This window comes from Protomyctophum parallelum, assembly GCF_964188405.1.
Source record: "Protomyctophum parallelum genome assembly, chromosome: 1".
Classification (NCBI taxonomy): Eukaryota; Metazoa; Chordata; class Actinopteri; order Myctophiformes; family Myctophidae; genus Protomyctophum; species Protomyctophum parallelum.
Genome location: NC_139697.1, coordinates 26,122,513 through 26,144,448, shown reverse-complemented (window position 1 = coordinate 26,144,448; position 21,936 = coordinate 26,122,513). Strand labels below are relative to the sequence as shown.

The window sequence follows — 21,936 nt, the reverse complement described above, 5'->3', positions numbered from 1 at the left end:
AATCAGTCGGTGGGGGGCATTCAGAATGTGAATCAGTCGCCGGGGGGCATTCAGAGCGTGAATCAGTCGCCGGGGGGCATTCAGAATGTGAATCAGGGGCATTCAGATGTGAATCAGTCGGCGGGGGGCATTCAGAACGTGAATCAGTCGGCAGGGGGCATTCAGAATGTGAATCAGGGGCATTCAGAATGTGAATCAGGGGCATTCAGAATGTGAATCAGGGGCATTCAGATGTGAATCAGTCGGCAGGGGGCATTCAGAATGTGAATCAGTCGGCGGGGGGCATTCAGAATGTGAATCAGGGGCATTCAGAATGTGAATCAGTCGGCAGGGGGCATTCAGAATGTGAATCAGGGGCATTCAGAACGTGAATCAGTCGGCAGGGGGCATTCAGAATGTGAATCAGGGGCATTCAGAATGTGAATCAGTTGGCGGGGGGCATTCAGAATGTGAATCAGTCGGCAGGGGGGCATTCAGAATGTGAATCAGTCGGCAGGGGGGCATTCAAAATGTGAATCAGTCGGTAGGGGGGCATTCAGAATGTGAATCAGTCGGCGGGGGCATTCAGAATGTGAATCAGTCGGCAGGGGGGCATTCAGAATGTGAATCAGTCGGCGGGGGGGCATTCAGAATGTGTGTACATTAGGGATTAGTGGAATGAAAATATAATGGCTTGACCCAAGGCTGAGGGCGGACCAAACAGGTCAACATGCTGTCATCCACATTGTATTGGGAGGCGCCCCCTGCAGGGCCCAGAGGCAAATTCAAGGAAACAAACAAGCAGACGACATCGTATTCAAATATTGTCCCCCACAGGATCGATAAAGGTCTACTCTATATGGTATTATGTACTACTCCTTTTTTTTCAGTTGAAGATAGAATCAGCCACAGGAGATACGATTTATCAACCGGGGAACAGACTGAAGCTGAAGGTCACAGGAGACCCAGGAGCCATGGTGGGCCTGGTGGCTGTGGATAAAGGAGTCTACGTCCTCAACAACAAATATCGTCTCACCCAGAGAAAGGTACGTGCAGGTCGGTTCAGTGAACTGGAGGGTTGGGGCACTGTAGGGACGTCGAGATTGTGTGTGTGTGTGTGTGTGTGTGTGTGTGTGTGTGTGTGTGTGTGTGTGTGTGTGTGTGTGTGTGTGTGTGTGTGTGTGTGTGTGTGTGTGTGTGTGTGTGTGTGTGTGTGTGCGTGCGTGCGTGCGTGCGTGCGTGCGTGCTCGCGTGCATGTGTGCACGTGTGTGTACTGCTGTCGGGAGGAACCCTCATAACTACATTTTTGAGGTTTTAGATTGTTTTGTCATAAATTAGTGCTGTTGAACACCCTTTATGTCTGTGTGTTGTTTCGAAAATATTGAACCAATGGAAAGTAGTAAAAAGTGTTTTGGACAAAAGGCATTTTCATTTTCTGATTATTATTATTTTTTGAGTGATATTAGATTAGATTAGATTCAATTTATTGTCACTGTACAGAGTATTCAAATACTTAGACAATGAAATGAAGGGTGTACAAAGAGTGCACTGAGCCGCTGCACGTGAGTGCGCCGCCACTAGTTTCTTCCTTGCAGAAAAAAAATAAAGATATGGGAGGATGCGAGGAGGGAGGCAGGGTTGGGGTGGGGGTGTTGACAGAGAGGGAGGGGGGCATACATCACATCACATTACAATTGTCATTGTATCGTGCAGGCACGAATGCACTTGGGTGGGGGGCAGGGCGGGTTGTAGGTCTGGGCAACAAAATAAACACTACACGCACGCCACCCTTCTGGATGGAGGGGCTGTGTGCGCGTAGGAAAAAGTGTAGCACAACCGGAACAGCGCAGGTGGGGGTTGGGGGGTGGATAGGGTGAAGGCGGCGTGTGGTGCGAAATGTGTGTGAAATGTCTCGTTAGTTCATTGTTTATGTCTGCGTATCCTGATCTGGGTCCCAGGGTCGCGTTGTCTCAAAGTCCAGATAGTGGTAGGTAAACACAGCTAGCTGTGGAGCCTGCGGCCTTGGTTCTAAGTCGAAAGCACCCTCAGTTGGCTGTGTGGTGAGGGCGGGGGGGGGGGGGGGGGGGGGGGGGGGGGGAGCGGGTGTGCATGATTTCTCTCCACTGTCTTTTTCATCTGTAAGGGAAGCCGGTTTAATGGCCGGTTAATCGGGATTTTTTAGCGAGGAGACGAACTTTACTCATCTTCTCCTCTCGGTTGCGCTCGCAGTAAGGTTCCTTGCAGTGAGGTCAAACGCTCCAGGGTGATGTCCATTTTCCGGTCTTGGCATATACTGTATGTCCATATTGGAATAAAACTGTCTGTGTGTGTGTGTGTGTGTGTGTGTGTGTGTGTGTGAGGTGTGGGACATAGTGGAGATGCATGATGCCGGCTGTACGCCAGGTGGAGGACGCGACAGTATGGGGGTGTTCTATGATGCTGGGCTGATGTTTGTTACCAACACCGCCTTTGGAACAAATGTGAGAACAGGTAATGACACTTAAGTTCTATAATGGATTGCATTTTTATAGCGTTTTTCTATGCACTATACGTGCCTATACTCAAAGCGCTTTACAATGGGTCCATTCATTCATACATTGGGCGGTGAGGCGGCGAAACAGTCAATGCCAGCGTCCTCACTTCCCACACCCTTGCCACACGCACACACGCACGGCCCGCTGTCATCCCACAATATATACAGTATATATATATCCTTTAAAGAAAGTCTGTGTCAATTGACCTGCCTCTGACTCCGGGTGTGCAATTGATAGAAAATAAGTCATTTTTTGGGGGTTGAACTAAAGGTATCTATGGTATGGAATGGTAGAGAAGTAAGAGAACACAAGCAACTTGAGGTCCTCACAAGAAACAATTAATAAGGCAGTCTGATGGACCCAATTGAAAACAATGGGCGAGACCCCAACTTTGCCTGGAGAGACATCTATAGACAGCTAGAGGAAACAGTGACTCTATGATTCTGTGTAACAGTGAGGATTTGTTGGTATATTTAGATCCAAAGTGCCCCGCCAGCAGCGCCAGGAGGAGACGAGCCACAACGATAGCGGATGCAAGGATTACCCTCGGTAAGACTGACAACTCACTAATCAATATATTTACAACGATGCACTGTAAAAGTTTGACATGTTTGAAGGTCATTGCTGTTTGTCTTTTCCAGTGGTGGAAAAAGTACTCAATAAAGTAAAAGTACCAATACTGCGATTTAGAACTACTTCATTACAAGTAAAAGTACGCAATTGAAAATGTACTTGAGTAAAAATACAAAAGTATCAGCATCAAAATGTACTTAAAGTAATAAAAGTAAAAGTATACTATGGCAAATAAGAATTTGCCATTTCACAAGTTGCGTACAACTGTGTACAAAATCTATTGAAAATAGCAGATCTACAAGCTCTCAATGCGTCGTGTTGCGACGCATTGTGACGCATTGTGAGCTTGTAGATCGGCTATTTTAAAATAGCCAAAGTAACTACAGTAGTAACTACTAGTTACTAGTAAAAGTTTTCAAATTATTGTAGTGAAGTAAAAGTAAAAATGTTCGCCCTGAGATGTAGTTGAGTATAGAAGTAAAAGTACTGGAAATTGGAAATACTCAAGTAAAGTACAAATACCTCAAAATTGTACAGTACTTAAGTAAAATTACTTAGTTACTTTCCACCACTGCTTACCTCTCACCTTATACCTGTGTATATTCTGCCCTTCCTTCTCTCCCACACCCCCTGGGTCTTCCTTTTCTCCCACAACCCCTGTGTCTTGCCCATATATTCCAGAGAGGCAGTACAAAAATGAGCTGCAGCGCAAGTGTTGCGTGGATGGCATGAGAGACACCCCGCTCTCTTATGACTGCCAGCGTCGCAGCGAGTACATCGTAGACCAAGACCAAGAGTGTATCGACGTCTTCCTACACTGCTGCAGAAATCTCACCCGCCAGCGAGCTGACAAGAATCAATTCCACCTCGCTAACGCTCGCAGTAAGGCCTCACTCACACCTTTACAACAGACTGATGTATGCTTGTTGTATACAAAGGGTGTGATACATCTTGCCCCAATGCATTTCCAATGGGAGTCCCATGGTTTGACACAACATTTATGTTGTATGAGGGGGAGGGGGGCAGTCGAAACACAGCCGAAAGCCATACAACAGCTTGTAGTTCAAAATGTTGTATCAAACCGTGTGACTTCCATTGGAAATGCATTGGGGCGGCCATGACACTTACATCTTGCTTACATCTAGCATGCATCAATGTAGTATGCTAGATCGAAAGGCAGTGTTGGGCAAGTTACTTTGAAAGCGTAGCTTGTAAAGCTACAAGTAGCTCACCATGGCAGTAGCTTGATCAAGCTACATAGCTACCCCTGGAGAGATGTAGCTTGTAAAGCTACAGCTACATGGAAAAAGTAGCTCAAAGTAGCTCAGCTACTTTTTATTTTTCAGCGTTAAATTGAGAATGTACATGCGGGAGACCCCTCCTCCCCTCTGGGAGACCCCCCCACCCTGCTCCCCTCGGGGAGACCCCTCCTCCCCCTGCTCCCCTCTGGGATTCCCCTCCCACCCTGCTCCCCTCTGGGAGACCCCTCCTCCCCCTGCTCCCCTCTGGGAGACCCCCCCACCCTGCTCCCCTCTGGGAGACCCCTCCTCACCCTGCTCCCCTCTGGGAGACCCCCCCACCCTGCTCCCCTCTGGGAGACCCCTCCTCACCCTACTCCCCTCTGGGAGACCCCCCCACCCTGCTCCCCTCTGGGAGACCCCTCCTCACCCTACTCCCCTCTGGTAGACCCCCCCACCCTACTCCCCTCTGGGAGACCCCCCCACCCTGCTCCCCTCTGGGAGACCCCTCCTCACCCTGCTCCCCTCTGGGAGACCCACCCACCCTGCTCCCCTCTGGGAGACCCCTCCTCCCCCTGCTCCCCTCTGGGAGACCCCTCCTCCCCCTGCTCCCCTCTGGGAGACCCCTCCTCACCCTACTCCCCTCTGGGAGACCCCCCCACCCTGCTCCCCTCTGGGAGACCCCTCCTCACCCTACTCCCCTCTGGGAGACCCCCCCACCCTACTCCCCTCTGGGAGACCCCCCCACCCTGCTCCCCTCTGGGAGACCCCTCCTCACCCTGCTCCCCTCTGGGAGACCCACCCACCCTGCTCCCCTCTGGGAGACCCCTCCTCCCCCTGCTCCCCTCTGGTAGACCCCCCCACCCTGCTCCCCTCTGGGAGACCCCTCCTCACCCTACTCCCCTCTGGGAGACCCCTCCTCACCCTGCTCCCCTCTGGGAGACCCACCCACCCTGCTCCCCTCTGGGAGACCCCTCCTCCCCCTGCTCCCCTCTGGGAGACCCCCCCACCCTGCTCCCCTCTGGGAGACCCCTCCTCCCCCTGCTCCCCTCTGGGAGACCCCTCCTCCCCTCTAGGAGACCCCTGCTCCCCCCTGGGAGACCCCTCCCACCCTGTGATACCAGGGCCAATCAGAGGCCAATTAGAGGCAGCTGTCAAGTGCTGATATGTGTTAAGACTGAGTTGTGTTCTGAACCCAAATGCAACCACTCAGGAGACAGGAAGACAATTAAGCACTTTATTGTCCAAATTGAGCAGGATAATGATAATGTATAGTTATATATATAAATCCATATAAATACATAAATACTCTTATCATATAAATAGGTAGATATGTATCTATGAGGATATATATAATATAAAGCTATACTTAGGGGAAATCCAAGAGAGTAGTCGGGGGCGAGCTTGTAGATCGGCAGCCAAACAAACAGTCCATGAACAAGGTGGTGACGAGATCCAGGCGTGGCACGGCAGAATAGCCAGGTCTGGAGGATGAGAGGAACAAAATTAGCAAACAGCTAATACTGCAGCTAAACACACAAAAAGCTCTACTGGGTACGAGCAGCAACAGAGTAGAGAGAAAACTGTACTTGCCAGGCGTTTCTATGGGGAGATCTGGCGAGGAGTGGAGGGAAGGCAGGGTTCTTGAAGACTCTGGTGATCAAGGTAGAATGGAAACAGGTGTGCAGTGCCACACCCAGGCAGCTCGTCAGAGGGGGAGGGGAACACAGAGGTGGACCTGACTAGGTGGAAGAGTGGTGATGGCGCAGTGGGTTGTGCCCAGGAACACCAGAAGTGGAAGGTTGGGGTGGAGGGTTCGAACCCGGGTTCGAAACCGTAACAGGACCCCCCCCTCTACGGGAGCCTCCTGGCGACCTGCCAGGCGCATCAGGATTGTCTCGATAGAACTGGTGCAGGAGCTCGGGATCCATGATGAGTTTCCGGGAAACCCAACAGCGCTCCTCCAGCCCATACCCCTCCCAGTCGACGAGGTATTGGAATCCACGACCCCGGCGGCGCACCTTGAGGAGCCGCCGCACCGTCCACTGCGGATGCCCGTCGACCATCTGTGGGGGTGGGGGGGTAGGGGGTGGAGGTGTCAAGGGGCATGAGGAGACAGGCTTTATCTTGGAGACGTGGAAGACTGGATGGACCCGCTGCATGGAGGAGGGGAGTCGGAGGCGCACTGCAACCGGATTCACAATGTGCTCAATAGGGAATGGTCCTAGAAACCGGGGCGCCAGCTTCCGGGACTCCACCTGCAGCGGCAGGTCAGAGGATGAGAGATACACCTGCTGACCCACTCTGTACTGCGGGGCCTTGGTGCGCCGACGGTTGGCTCCCCGGCAAGCACGGGTGTTGGACCTCAGTAGAGCTGCATGGACAGTCTTCCACACTCTGCGATTACGTCGAAGATGGGCTTGAACTGAAGGGACTGCAACCTCAGCCTCCTGGGCCGGAAACAGGGGGGGCTGGTACCCTAGGTAGCATTCAAAGGGTGACATACCGGTGGCAGCGCTGACGTGGGTGTTCAATGAGTATTCAACCCAGGGCAGGTCCTTACTCCAGGAGGACGGATGGAGAGCAGAGGCGCATCGGAGGGCCCCTTCCAGACTTTGATTGGCCCGCTCTGCTTGTCCGTTTGACTGGGGGTGATATCCAGAGGAGAGGCTGATGGTGGCACCGATACCCTTACAGAAAGCCCTCCAGGCCTGGGAGGTGAACTGGGGGCCACGGTCACTGACGATGTCCGCTGGGAGTCCATGAAGGCGGTAAACGTGTTCCATCAGCAACTCCGCCGTCTCCTTGGAAGAAGGGAGCTTAGGGAGAGCTATCAGGTGCACAGCCTTGGAGAAACGGTCTACCACCGTGAGGATAACGGTGTTGCCCATGGAGGGGGGAAGACCGGTGACGAAATCCAAAGCGATATGCGACCAAGGACGACCAGGGACAGGAAGGGGATGCAAGAGACCAGCAGGGGACTGATGGGATGACTTGCCTCGAGCGCACACCGTGCAGGCGGTGACAAAACTCCGGACATCTGCCGCCAAAGTAGACCACCAGAACCGCCGGCGTACGAAGGAGAGGGTGCGGTTGACTCCTGGATGACAAGCCACCCGGCTGGCATGGCACCACTGGAGGACCTGGGATCGGGCGGCATCAGGAACGTACAGTCGGTTTGGGGGTCCAGTTCCTGGGTCAGGTTGCGTGCGCTGAGCTCTCCTGACTGCTGCCTCCAGACTAGTGGTGATCACTCCAATCACTTGGGAAGCGGGGAGAATGGTGTCCGGGGTAATGGGAACTCTCTCCGCTGAGTGAATCCGAGACAGTGCGTCAGCCTTTGCGTTCTTGGAACCTGGCCGGTACGTCAGAGTGAAGTTGAACCGGCCGAGGAATAGGGCCCAGCGTGCCTGACGAGAGTTCAGCCGCCTGGCCGACCGGATGTAAGTGAGATTCTTGTGGTCGGACCAGACAATGCTGGGATGCTCTGCACCCTCCAACCAGTGGCGCCACTCCTCGAAGGCCTCCACAACAGCCAGGAGCTCCCTGTTGCCGATGTCGTAATTCTCCTCAGCCGGGGTGAACCGGCGAGACAAGAAAGCACAGGGATGCAATCTCTCATCTGAGTTAGACTGTTGTGAGAGAACTGCCCCAATGCCAGTGTCAGAGGCATCCACCTCCACTACAAAGGGCTTGGAGGGATCAGGGTGGAGCAGGATGGGTGCAGATGTGAATCGTCTCTTAAGGGCGTCGAAGGCGGCGCTGGCTGCAGGTGTCCAGGCAAAAGGACGCAGAGGCGACGTAAGAGCAGTGAGGGGGGCTGCCACCTTGCTGTAGCCTCGAATGAAGCAACGATAAAAGTTAGAAAAGCCCAAAAAACTCTGTAGCTGCTTCCTGTTGGCCGGTTGGGGCCACTCAACAACAGTCTGGACCTTCCGTGGGTCCGGCCGAGTCTGCCCACCCTCTATGATGAATCCCAGAAACTCCACTGAGGGAGCATGGAAGGTGCACTTCTCGGCCTTGATGAAGAGGCGGTTCTCCAAGAGGCGCTGGATGACTTGACGGACGTGTTGGACGTGTTCCTCAGCACTCCTGGAGAAAATCAGGATGTCGTCGAGGTAGAGAACTACAAAGATATCCAGCATGTCCCTCAGTACGTCGTTCATCAATGCTTGAAAAACTGCGGGGGCGTTGGTAAGGCCGAAAGGCATGACGAGATATTCATAATGCCCCCGCGGAGTCTTGAACGCAGTCTTGAACTCATCCCCCTCGCGTATCCGAACGAGATGGTAGGCATTCCGGAGGTCCAACTTCGTGAAGATGGTAGCACCCTGCAGAGGTTCGAAGTTGGAACTGATGAGGGGGAGAGGGTACTTGTTCTTGACCGTGATCTTGTTAAGTTCTCTGTAGTCGATACACGGCCTGAGGTCTCCGCCCTTCTTCTTGACAAAGAAGAAGCCAGCTGCCATCGGGGACCGAGAAGGACGGATAAGACCCTCAGCCAAACATTCAGAGATGTATTTGTCCATGGCTCCTAGGGATGCCAAACGACTCATATTTGGCCAATCGACGAATCGAGGCCGAAAATCGACATGTCGAACGACTTTTTTCCTTTTTTTTTCATTTTTATATTTTTGTTGTTGCTGCGCAGCAGTTGAGGAGAACGCAACTATGCATTCCTTTAAGCAACACAACTTCTGCAGCTGCATCCATATGTTTAGAATTCGCATCAATGATCAAATCCCAATAATACAAAATAAACTTTATTTTGTAAACAATGAAACTGAAGGAGCAGCGGCGCTATCGGCTAGCCGCTAGTCCCAACTCTCAAGTGTCTGCAGCCTGTCACGAGCCCCGTAATGAACTGATACGGGACGCACGTTGTTCCGTATTTTAATGTCGGGTCGGAGAATAAATACAGTATAAATGACGGCGGGATTTATTTGACAACGATCTGTCCTGCTTTCTTCACAAGAAGAGAAGAGCGCTCACCGCTCATTACAGAGCAGACCTGTGGCTAGCCTGTCAGCTCACTTTACGGCATGTGTAGATGAGATGTGAACCTGGGTCTGGGAAGCTCAGAGCTGCAGCCATTGGCTCATGATACGAGCACACGACCAATGGGACAGATCATTCAGTGTTGCTAAGATACCACCCCCCACACACACACACACACACACACACACACACACACACACACACACACACACACACACACACACACACCCTTGGACGATGGGGTCTATTCTCAAACTCAGAGCCACAGGCTCTGCTCAAAGTTAACTTGCATGTGACGATTGGCACTGACTGAAATAATAATACAAATAAAAACGATTTTTCGACTCATACGTTTTGAGTCGCGGGAGGCATGAGTCGATAATCGAGTCGATTTTCAACATTTTTCAACATCCCTAATGGCTCCCTTCTCAGGGAGTGACAAATTGTACAGCCGACTGGCGGGATAGGCTGCGTCCGGAAGGAGATCAATGCCGCAGTCGTAAGGGCGATGGGGAGGCAGAGAACGGGCTCGGTCTTTACTGAACGCCTCACCAAGGTCATGGTAAGCGGATGGAACAGTAGACAAGTCAGGAGGAGAGGGAGTTTCAGAAGGAAACCCTGTGGCGGAGGAAGTTGCAGCACGGAGGCACCGGGCATAGCAGTTGGTGCTCCAACTGAGGATGCGGCCTCTACCATAGTCCACATGGGGGACATGCAACTCCAACCAGGGTCGGCCTAAGATGAGAGGAGTGCCAGGGGACGGTAACACATGGAAACGGATCTCCTCGACATGGTTACCGGACAAGGTCATCTTGAGGAGTTGAGTCTGGTGTGTAATAAGGCCAATCTTGTGTCCATCCAGAGCGAAAGCAGGAATGGGCTCAATCATGGCGATGAGGGGAATGTTAGCCTCACAGGCCAGTTGATGGTCAATGAAACTCTCATCGGCGCCAGAGTCAATGAGGGTGCCGACTGAGAGTGTCCCTCCATGCCAGGAGAGATGGACCTCAAACTTGTCAGGGCTAACGGATTTGGGGGAGCGAGAGATTCGGCTCACCTGGAGTCCCCTGGTCTCCGATGAGCCTAATCTTTTGGCAGCCTAGGGCAGCTGTCCCTTGAGTGGCCCCTCTGCCCACAATACATGCAGAGGCCGCGGGTCCTGCGGTGTTCCTTCTCCGCAGCAGACAGACGCATTCTGCCCACCTCCATTGGCTCTGCACCTGTGGCGGGGTCTGAAAAAAATGTCTCAGAGGAACAAGAGGAACTGCTGTTCTGAGTGGGGGTCAAGCGGGAGGAGCCTTGATGTGCCTTGGTCTTCTTGCGTTCACGGAGACGTTCGTCGACATCAATGGCAAGACTGATGAGCTTATTGAGGTCGGTGGGCTTGTCTCTAACCAGCTCGTCTTTCAGTGCCTCCGTGAGACCCTCTCTGAAGATGCAGCGCAGCGTAGAATCTGCCCACCCTGTGCTGGCCGCAAGCGTACGGAACTCGATAGCATAAGCGGCAACAGTGCGGGAGCCCTGCTTGATATGTAGCAGCTGGGATCCTGCATCTGGACCAGCGATGGGGTGGTCAAACACTCTCTCGAACTCCTCCTCAAAGTTGGCATAGTTGTGCCTTGACCCCGGGTTGGAGCTCAAGAAAGACTGGACCCAACGAAGTGCCTCACCGATGGTGTGGGTGGCAATGTAGGCTACCCTGGCTGCGTCAGTAGAGAACATGCTGGGCTGCAGGTCAAAGACAAAGTTGCACTGCAACATGAATCCCCGGTAGCCTGTGAATGACCCATCAAAAGGCTGGGGGCTAGCCAGGTTAGGCTCCCGGCCAGGCTGGGCAACAGGCCCAAGGGTGGGAGGTGAGATAGCATTGGAAGCTACTTGAGCTGGTGGGGCTGCGGCACACAGAGCAGCTAACTGGTCGCACATGTTCTTCATCTGGACTAGTAGTGTCTGCTGTTCGCTGGCTACTTGTAGCAGCTGTTGTGACTGGGTCTGCTGCTCACCAGCCATGCTCTGCATCATAGTAGAGGCCTCTTGAAGCAACCGGGCGTGGTTAGCAAGCACCCTGTCTTGGCGCTGAATAGCAGCCAAAGGGTTAAGTGGAGAGGCCTGCTCTGGAGCCTGACCTCCTGAGGGTGCTGGGTTCATGTTGGCCAGATCTTCTGTTAAGACTGAGTTGTGTTCTGAACCCAAATGCAACCACTCAGGAGACAGGAAGACAATTAAGCACTTTATTGTCCAAATTGAGCAGGATAATGATAATGTATAGTTATATATATAAATCCATATAAATACATAAATACTCTTATCATATAAATAGGTAGATATGTATCTATGAGGATATATATAATATAAAGCTATACTTAGGGGAAATCCAAGAGAGTAGTCGGGGGCGAGCTTGTAGATCGGCAGCCAAACAAACAGTCCATGAACAAGGTGGTGACGAGATCCAGGCGTGGCACGGCAGAATAGCCAGGTCTGGAGGATGAGAGGAACAAAATTAGCAAACAGCTAATACTGCAGCTAAACACACAAAAAGCTCTACTGGGTACGAGCAGCAACAGAGTAGAGAGAAAACTGTACTTGCCAGGCGTTTCTATGGGGAGATCTGGCGAGGAGTGGAGGGAAGGCAGGGTTCTTGAAGACTCTGGTGATCAAGGTAGAATGGAAACAGGTGTGCAGTGCCACACCCAGGCAGCTCGTCAGAGGGGGAGGGGAACACAGAGGTGGACCTGACTAGGTGGAAGAGTGGTGATGGCGCAGTGGGTTGTGCCCAGGAACACCAGAAGTGGAAGGTTGGGGTGGAGGGTTCGAACCCGGGTTCGAAACCGTAACAATATGCCCTCAAAGCAATCAGAAAAAGGAACAGTCCTTGATTTTTCAAAGGGGGTTCTAGTACAAGAATTAACACAGCAACCAATGGTCAAAATTAATATATTTCTTTCATGTTATTGCCCAAAATTGTAGCTTGTAACTTGAGTAGCTAAGCTACAAAAAATGACCCAAAAGGTAGCTGAGCTACTTGACGAGGTACACAAATATGAATGTAGCTAAAATACCACAAGCTACAGCAAAATGTAGGTCAGCTACGTAGCTCAGCTACATGTAGCTTAATACTCCCCAACACTGTCGAAAGGTGTGAGTGAGGCCTAAGAGACAGGGGAGGTGCTGGGTGTATAGCTCCACTATGAACTGATTGAATACATGAAATAATTACAGACGTGGTGGCAGCCAAAAATATGGACTATTACAGTTGTACTGTTTCTTTCCCAGTGGTGGAAAAAGTACTCAATTGTTTTACTTAGTACCAATACTGCAATTTAGTAAAAGTAAAAGTACGGAATTGAAAATGTACTTGAGTAAAAGTACAAAAGTATCGGCATCAAAATGTACTCAAAGTACTAAAAGTAAAAGTACTCATTGTGCAGAATGTGCCATTTCGCAAGTTCAAAATGTGTACAAAATGTATTGAAAATAGCATATTAATGATTAATTATTAATTATTAATTATTAATTGTATTAATTTATTTTTCATTTGACAACTTAGGTGGGCAGGATGATGGCTATGATATGGCCATCAGTGAAATAGTTTCACGTACCAAGTTCGATGAGAGCTGGCTATTTGACATGGTCCAAATCCCTAATTGTTCTCCAAGTGGCAAATGGTAAGGCAGCGGAAATCGACACACACAAATATTCAAATGAAAATGAATAATTATGCTCAGAGAAATGCTTTTATGTTTCAGTGAACCTTACATAGGAAGAGGACAGAAAATGCCAGATTCAATCACTACCTGGCAGCTAACTGGTATAAGTCTGTCAAAAAGTCATGGTAAGAACCACTCTCTAATTATACACCTGGCCGGAGGTTCTGCATCGGTCTTCTTGATTTCTTATCTTGTCTTGATATCCTTAATATAATGTATAATAATAATTATAATTATAATAATAATTACTTGACTCAAACCCTTTTTGCTGCATGGGGAGCATAGTTAATTCATGAATTTCTTCCAGTTGGTTCAGTTTTGGTCGATCTTCTCTGCTACCTTACAATCATGTTCTTTATTCGCTGAGTTCTGCCTCAACAGACCTTTTCCAGCTGCTTCTGGGTCTTTCTGTTCAGTTTTTTACCAGTTTATCTACTGTGGTGTAATCTAGTTGTGCTTTTGTGGCTCTTGTACGGCTATTGATGAGACTGTCTTTGGCCTGTTTACCGGTCTGTGTTTTGATCTTCCAGTTGGTTCAGGGGGTAGAAACGTTTTGAGAGGCTGATTTGGAAAGTCTCTCTGGTGTTTTGGTCCTGGAAGATGCTAACATTGTACCTTGTGCTGACTTTTCTTGCTGTAATTGTGAATTTCAGACTAAATATTCCTATGTAATAATAATAATAATAATAATAATAATAATAATAATAAGAAATATTCTTTGCAATTGGATCACTTTCTTTTCTTGATAGATATCGCTTTTTGAGTCATGTTAGAAATCACTCCCTTTTGTTTTCTTCCACTTCAATCCTATTCTTGTTGCTCTCATGAAGGTATCTGTGTGAGCGAACCATTTGAGGTGATTGCGCGAAAGCAATTCTTCATTGACCTCAGACTACCCTACTCGGCTGTCAAAGGAGAACAACTGGAAATCAAGGCAATCCTGCACAACCTCAATGATGATTCTATTGAAGTAAGTGTAGTCCATTCTGGTATATAGGTTGGTTGGTTGGTCGGTCGGTCGGTCGGTCGGTAAGACAAAGCATCATCTGTGTCTTCCTCTCTGTTCCCTCTGACCAGGTGCGTTTGGAACTGCTTGAAACAGAGCATGTGTGCAGCATGGCATCTGGACGGAAGAAGTATCGTGTTGAAGAGGATATTCTCGTTGGCGGAAAGTCCACGCGGGCCGTGCCCTTTGTGATTATCCCCATGCAGCCAGGCTGGCACGACATTGAGGTCAAAGGCACGGTTAAACATGCATATGCCGGAGATGGCATCAAGAAGAAGTTGCTGGTGGTGGTAAGTGAGACAAATTCTGGACAGTCTCTTATATGACATCATAGAATGTTTCAGGCTGTAAACAATCACAGCGCTGCCAAATGCCAATTAGCCAATATATGTCATGCGGTTTGTAACCGTTGCCCAGGGAAACAATGTAAGTGGACACACAAAATGCGGTTTGTAACCAACGTTGCCCAGCGAAACAATGTATGTATTGAGGAAAGTGCAGGGGGGGGGGATTATGTTTTCGCCCTCGTGTGTCTGTCATTCTGGGGCTAATTACTTTTGCAAGCTGTCATTTTTTTAAATTCATTTTTATTATGGAAGTGAATGACGTCATTCACTTCGACATGTTGTGAGCTCACAACGCTGCGACGCGTTGTGAGCTTGTGTAAGTGTGTAAGTGTAAAAGTGCTTGTAGATCTGCTATTTTCAGCATGCAACCAAGTGTAAAATGACTTATACTGGATCTCTTGTCCACTAGTCCCTTTCTAACATTTTAGTATAGTTTGTATTTGTTGACGAAATTGTTGTTTTCGTCAGTGGAAAAAGGTAGTCGACGAACATTTTTCGTCTTGGTTTTAGTCGACTAAATCAACACTGATTGCCATCATCGACTGGCCACCCGGCCTGGCGGAGACATGTGCTCCACTGAACGGCCCTTTCTAGTTTATTGTACACTTATGTAGAATATTACGAAACATAATGGTAATAATTCCTGATGAACACATTTTTCTCAGTTAATCTTAAGTATGTTTTCTTTGTCATGTTTGCTAGCATGCAGGGGAACTGAAAAAGATTCCATTGACGATATCCCTTGAACCTTCAAAACACAGTGAGTTGAGTTGATACGTAGTTCATTGTCTTGCATATTGGAAAGGAGATGAAAATTAAGGTTAAAAATAAAGAATTTCATTATATAATTGAAAGTCATTGGGCCCGATTCACTGAAAGCTGGAATTTTCCAAACTTCCCATGTTAGTTGTCTGATTCAGTAATCTTTTTCTTTTGTCAGAGAATTTTGCAGAGGAACGATCTTTCTCAAGTCTGCTCGAATGCAGACTTACATGGGACCAAAGTTATGCCTTATTCTAGACTACTAGCGTGGGAAGTTTGGAAAATTATTTTACATCTAAAATATGGGTGTAAACAGCCTTGTCAATCGGGCCCAATGTATTGTGCCAGTTTAACCTTGTTTCTGTATACTGTCAAGATGTTTTAACATTTTCAAAATAATTGAAACACAGCATAAATAGAAAATCTACAAACTACAAGCGCAATAACATAGTCATAGGATAAGATAAATCTGTATTAATCCTGATGCTGATAGCAGCAACACAGAAATAATTAGAAAAAGTGCTCCTCGGAGCACAGGTCTCAACCAGGTCAAGTAGGTTATTGTGGGCCAGCAATGTTCGAAATGGGGAAGGACTATGAAAATCGGACAGATCCGTCTTGAACTCTTGATGACATGACCTTAGTGGGAATGTGCATGCAAAGCAGGGGCATGCACAGACATTTTGAGGGGCCAGTTGCTTAAGTGCGGCACGTGAAACCGCCAGCTGCCTTAATAGTGTGTGAGATAAGATTTATAGATTTTGGGGCATAAATGATATACCAGTATTAGAAGCTTTTAATCCAGAATGGATCAATGTCACCATGGGCTGTGTACACTGTACAAAAAACTAACTTCCAAAAGGACACATTGCTGTCCAGAGGTCAAAAGGGCTGGTGCTCTAGCACCCCCTTGTGTCTATCCATGCACGTCCCTGTTGCAAAGTCCGGCTGCGTTTATATTACTTGATGAATTACATAATTATGGTTTTCCAGGATATATCACTGAAATGGCTGACTAGTTATGTTTATAACCGTGAACAATATGTGTATGCTAATGGTTGTTCTTCATCCAAAGTCAAGATGTCTTGTGGGGTCTCTCAGGGGTCTATTCTTGAAGCCTTATTATTTCTTATTCAATGACCTGGCTGCTATATCCTCATCCTTTGTTTAGATTAGATTTTAACTCACAAGAACATCAAATCTCTCATTAAGGAAGCTAATTCTGGCATAGCTATGTCATCTGAATGGTTTCTTGCAAATTGCAAATTAGTTAGTCTCGGAAAGAACACAGCCTACTGTACATACTGTACAGTAACCAACAAAGTTTCAATATCAAGTGGTATCAACAGAATAATTAGGGGCTTAGTTCATCAGGCTTTATTACAGTTTGATGTATCCATATCTCATTGATTGCAATATTGTCTGGGCAATCTAATTTACACAAATTATTAATTATTCAAAATAAGTTTGTAAGAATAGCTACCTTTTCTAACTATTTGTCTCCACCTGCTCCTTTGTTTAAAAAAAAATCTAAATGTATTGTCTATCTATGACATTAACATAGTACAGTCTTGTCTAGCTTTCATCTAAGGGTTCTTTACTTTGGAATGCACACATACTTATTGCCAACTCCTCATCTTCATCTTCACACCTGAGGCCGATTCCACAAATGCCTTCTAAATCTTGACAGTTTTCTGAAAAACCCAGTCGTTCTCAAACATTTTCTTGTAAAGGACTCCCAATAATAATATGAAATTGCCCGCCGACCCCCATCTGAAAATATGTTGTTCCATGCAGGGACCCCCCGCAGAAGCAAAGATTTGAGTTAAAAAATGTTCGCTCTGAAAGAATAGCAGACCTACAAGCTCATAGCGCGACACTCGATTTATTGTGCGAATAAATACAACTAAAGTTGGACTAAAGTGTTTACTACAATTCTTCTTTCAGATGGGATACAGCAGGTGACTGTCAACAACATATTATGGAGAAAACTGCAGGTTCCAGGCACTCCTACCCAAACACAGATCTCAATCACAGGTGACACTGTTCTATTTATTATGTGTGTGTGTGTGTGTGTGTGTGTGTGTGTGTGTGTGTGTGTGTGTGTGTGTGTGTGTGTGTGTGTGTGTGTGTGTGTGTGTGTGTGTGTGTGTGTGTGTGTGTGTGTGTGTGTGTGTGTGTGTGTGTGTGTAATTAGGGCCTGTAGAAATACAAGTGATGGACTCAATTGTTTTACTTAAGTACCAAAAAGTACCAATACTGCAATTTTGAACTACCACATTTACAAGTAAAAGTACGGAATTGAAAAAGTACAAAACTATCGGCATCAAAATGTACACCACTGAGAAATACAAGTGTCCTTTACCCATGCAATGAAAACGCTGCATCTGTTTTCTGCGCAGGAGGAAGTCAGATGAGTTCGCTGGTGGAGAATGCCCTCAGTGGAAAGTCTATGGAACATCTCATACAGAGGCCCGGTGGCTGTGCTGAGCAGAACATAGGCGCCATGGCTTTTCCCGTGATTGCTGCCACATTTTTGGATACAATTCTAAAGTGGGAAGATGTGGGTCTTAGCAAACGCGATTTAGCCCTTAATTACATCAGGATTGGTAAGAATACGCAGACATCTTTTACGATTACCGTAAAAGATCTACATTTGATCTACCCAAAATCAAATGTTTAGTTACACCTATGTTAGGTATCTTTGTTTTTTTTCTTCAAAAACATTAGTTTTAGTTTGTCTTTGTTTTGGTTATTCATAATGTAGGCTAAATCTAAACCTGGCTTAGATTTCTTAGATTTCTCACAATCAATGGCCAGAAGTTTAGTCTTTATGAAATCTATGTCTGACAATATACTCTGCTTTGTGTAACTTGAGTTATGTTTAAAAAGGGTAGGCGTAATAAGCCTCGGCTTCTCACCTTTTCGGTACCACTAGTTATTAGTGGATTTTAATGTATGTACAACTTTTTCCCTTTATGGACTTCTTGGTGAAGTGGTGGTGGTAAAAAAGGAAAACAAACTGGAAAGGTGCGCTCCTCAGAACACAGATCCCAGCCAAGCCGAGTTGCCTACCAACTTGTTGCAATTTGTTATAGCACCATCACGTGGTTAATTAGAAACATTTGGGGTCCCGGTTCTTCCATGGCATACTGGGAGTGTGTGTGCAAAGTGTCACTCCAGTTTCATGACACTCAGACACTGAATTCATAATTTGTGGCATTTTGTGCAAGACGAGTCACTCCCACAAACGTTTAACATTATATTTCCAACACTTCAGATTCTGACACGTCCTAAACTCACGTGGCTAGATCTGTTCCATTATAGCAATGGTGAATGTATTTCAGGCCAGGGCATTCCACATTATGGTGGCAGAGTAGTAGAATTTTTTGCCAATGTTTGTGCTACATTTGGGGAGTACCAGATCGGAGGCACTCACAGGGCAGTATAGTCCTCTGAGTATCTTAAATACCGATCCCATTGATATTTGTGTTACATACATGTGTTCTCCCCTGAGCCATCCCAAACTAGGAAAGTGTGTTGGTATTAGGTGGGTTTTATGCTGAGTAGTAGTAGTAGTATAAGTTTGTTCTCGGAGGTCTGAAGCAATGCCTGCAAGATAGCTGCTGCTCAAAGACGGACGGACGGACGGACAGACAGACTCAAAGGACCAAAATCATAATGCCTCGCCTTGGGCCGCTCTAAAAAGAAAATCTGTTTGTTTGTTCAGGCTATACAACTGAGCTGACATACCGCCAACATTCTAAAGGTTGCTTTTCATTGTTCAAAACTGGTGAATGCGGCTCAAACTCGCTCTGTTGTCGTCTTAGGTGAGCTTCCCCCACCAATAATCAATGAATGCACATACTGTACATACATGATACAACTATTATTAACTCTCCTCTCCTCTTTCCAGATTGACAGCCTATGTAGTCAAGGTTTTTGCCATGGCAAGTAAACTGGTGACTGTGGATAATAATGTGCTTTGTGGTGCCGTCAGCTGGCTCATTGCGCAGCAGAAAGGCGCTGGTAATTTTGAAGATTCTGTAAGTACAGTATTTTGATGCTAATAAAACAGGAACAAAAATACTTCCTTGTCATGATAAAAAGGGTGGCTCAGGGGTAGAGTGGCTGGGTAGAGTGGCTACAAGGTTGCCATTTCGAACCCGGGCTCCCCCAGAGTTGGTATCGAAGTGTCCTTGAGCAAGACACTGAACCCCTAATTGCTCCCGATGTGCTGGTGTAAAGCACACATTGATCAATGTAAAGTGCCTTGGATAAAGGCGCTATATAAATGCACCATTTACCATTTACCATGTACTTCATGTCACATTTTAGTCACCTGGAATGTTTTAGTGTTAGTCTAGTTTTAGTCGACTAAATATCATAAGATTTTTACTAAAATGTATTTTGGCAGGCCTTGATGCCGTGAAAATAGCCAATCTACAAGCTCACAGCACGACACGTTGTGACCTTGTAGATCTGCTATTTTCAGCATGCAACCAAGTGTAAAATGACTTATACTGGATCTCTTGTCCACTAGTCCCTTCTTAACATTTTAATCTAGTTTTTTTTTTTTTACGAAATTGTCAGTATATTTAGTCTTCATCATAGCTTTCATTTAGTTTCAGTTTAGTTTTCGCCAGTGAAAAAAGGTAGTCGAAAACATTCGGCATAGTTTTTGTCTACAAACTCAACACTGATAAACAATTTCAGGTTTCTGTCCGACAATGATGATATATATGTACAGTAAAAGTGTATTTGTATGTCTATGCACACATTCAGAGGAGTTCTTTTGGCTTGAACATTGAGACATCTGTGACTGCCTTCACGCTCATCGCCCTGAAAGAAGCCCAGAAAGTTTGTCCCTATGTTGTGAGTAATAAACATCATCATACACAAACAAGCTAATTCTGTGTCTCCCTTTCTTATGTCCCCACCCTGCAACCTTATAGAAACATTGAATGGAGCTTTTAAGATGGAGTACCATGGTTATATTTCTCCCAAGCCTCGATACCCAGGCTTTCATTTTGTCTGCGCGAAAAATGAAAGCCTGGATTTACGCATGGGCTGCACTGGTCTAAAAGTGGGAGTCAACCCTTCCGCGTAGGCGTCACTCCAAATTACGTGACGTCAGGGCTCTGAGCGGTGTGCACACCTCAAAATAACACCGTGAGGAAATCATTACCAGTGGAACTTCAAACGAGGCTATGCGAGGAAAATGAGGAGAATGGCTGAATAACCCACCACACGCGTTTTTCTGAGCCGCGGCCCTTCCATCTAGGCCAGAAATGTCTAGCGTTAGCTCAGGCTAATTTCTCCCTAATACATGAGTATTGGATATTATTATTATAAGGAGGAACACATTTTCTTTATGTGTAAATTAAGTGTTAAAATAATGTTTTTATGTGGGCGCTCGAGTGGCGCAGTGGTGAAGTGCCTGCTCACTACCACCGGGAAAAGGCCACCACTCCTCAAAAAGTTGTCAAATCTACAAGTTAATAAAGCCTTTTGTCTCACAACCAAAGGCTCTGTCCTACATCATAATTCGAAATGGAGTAATGGACATAGCTATTTCATACTGTATCCTCATTAGAGTTCTCAACGGGCCTGAGAATTAAGGCCGTCCGTAATTGGGCGCTAACTCGTCCTTGAATTGACTTTTAAAAAAGCAACGCAGGTTTTGGTCCCACATTGGCCCATATTGACATAGGCTACTGTAAATGTGATGTTGTGTTACAATACGGCTCTGTTGCACTTAACCCTGTAAGACCCGGAGATATTTCTACTTGCAAAAAAGAGATTTCAACCTTACTACTACTTTTTACTACTAGGACTTATCAGAGGAAATTATGTAAAAATAAATAAAAATAAAGGTTTTTTGCAAATTGTATGCACATTTATAATTATATAAAAATATAATGCACATTTTGGTGCTTTCACAATAATAAATAAAACATGAATGAATGAATGAATTAAAATTACAGTTACAGGGTTAATGTAGCAGAGCCACAAAACATTTCTGACTCTTCAATTACGGAGTGATCCAGAATTCCTTGACATTCACTCTTTTTTCTATTATGTGTCCAGAGTATGCAAAGTAATATAGACAGAGCAGTGGCTTACCTAGAGGGACGACTGCTGGGACTCACTAACACCTATGCTGTTGCCATCACGTCGTACGCCCTAGCCCTAGCCGATAGAAACAAGTTCAACAAGGCCTTTCTCCTCAGGTTTGCATCAGGTGACTTTCACTAACCATCTTCAACATCATCATCATAACCTTTATTTAAATTCGGAGTACAATTAAGGGGCAGGCCCTCATTTTCAATGTAGCCGAATACAGAACACAAAATCAGCTGAATACAACCAATAACAAATTTAAATGTATGCATCAGAAGACGGTAAATACTGAAAACTAGAAACTATAAAAGATAGAGATTTAATTAAAACTGTTACAATGTTGAACTAAAGTGCTGGAAATCTTGATAACCATACTCGCACTCATACTGTACTGAACAGAATGAAGATATCATAGGAGTGTGCATGATCGCTCCCTTTGGCTTATAAGACGATATTATGTATCTCGATGCATGGGTTACTATATCATTTAGGGACGTTACATTTGAATACAGAGTTAACAACAGTTCCATAGTAGTGATCAAGGTTGCTTATTTGTGTGTTTCTTTGTATCCGACAGGTGGTAACCACTGGAGCATGGGCAATACTCAAACTTACACCTGCGAAGCTACAGGCTATGCTCTTCTAGCACTGGTCACGGGACAGGTGAG

General features: G+C 46.7%; 1 protein-coding gene across 1 annotated transcript in view; it reads left to right on the top strand.

Moving 5' to 3' along the window:
* Nucleotides 1-21,936, top strand: part of LOC310864311 (complement C3-like) — a gene marked incomplete at its 5' end in the record, with an annotated part of 39,684 nt that overhangs the window by 8,694 nt on the left and 9,054 nt on the right. The window contains 13 exons of the mRNA XM_083772954.1: nt 870-1,025; nt 2,341-2,470; nt 2,992-3,063; nt 3,769-3,969; nt 6,231-6,393; nt 6,988-7,232; nt 7,344-7,492; nt 8,372-8,664; nt 13,070-13,155; nt 13,861-14,000; nt 14,108-14,326; nt 21,236-21,389; nt 21,846-21,931. Of these exons, the coding sequence (XP_083629080.1) occupies nt 870-1,025; nt 2,341-2,470; nt 2,992-3,063; nt 3,769-3,969; nt 6,231-6,393; nt 6,988-7,232; nt 7,344-7,492; nt 8,372-8,664; nt 13,070-13,155; nt 13,861-14,000; nt 14,108-14,326; nt 21,236-21,389; nt 21,846-21,931 (2,094 nt within the window). The remainder of the gene's footprint in view (nt 1-869; nt 1,026-2,340; nt 2,471-2,991; nt 3,064-3,768; nt 3,970-6,230; nt 6,394-6,987; nt 7,233-7,343; nt 7,493-8,371; nt 8,665-13,069; nt 13,156-13,860; nt 14,001-14,107; nt 14,327-21,235; nt 21,390-21,845; nt 21,932-21,936) is intronic.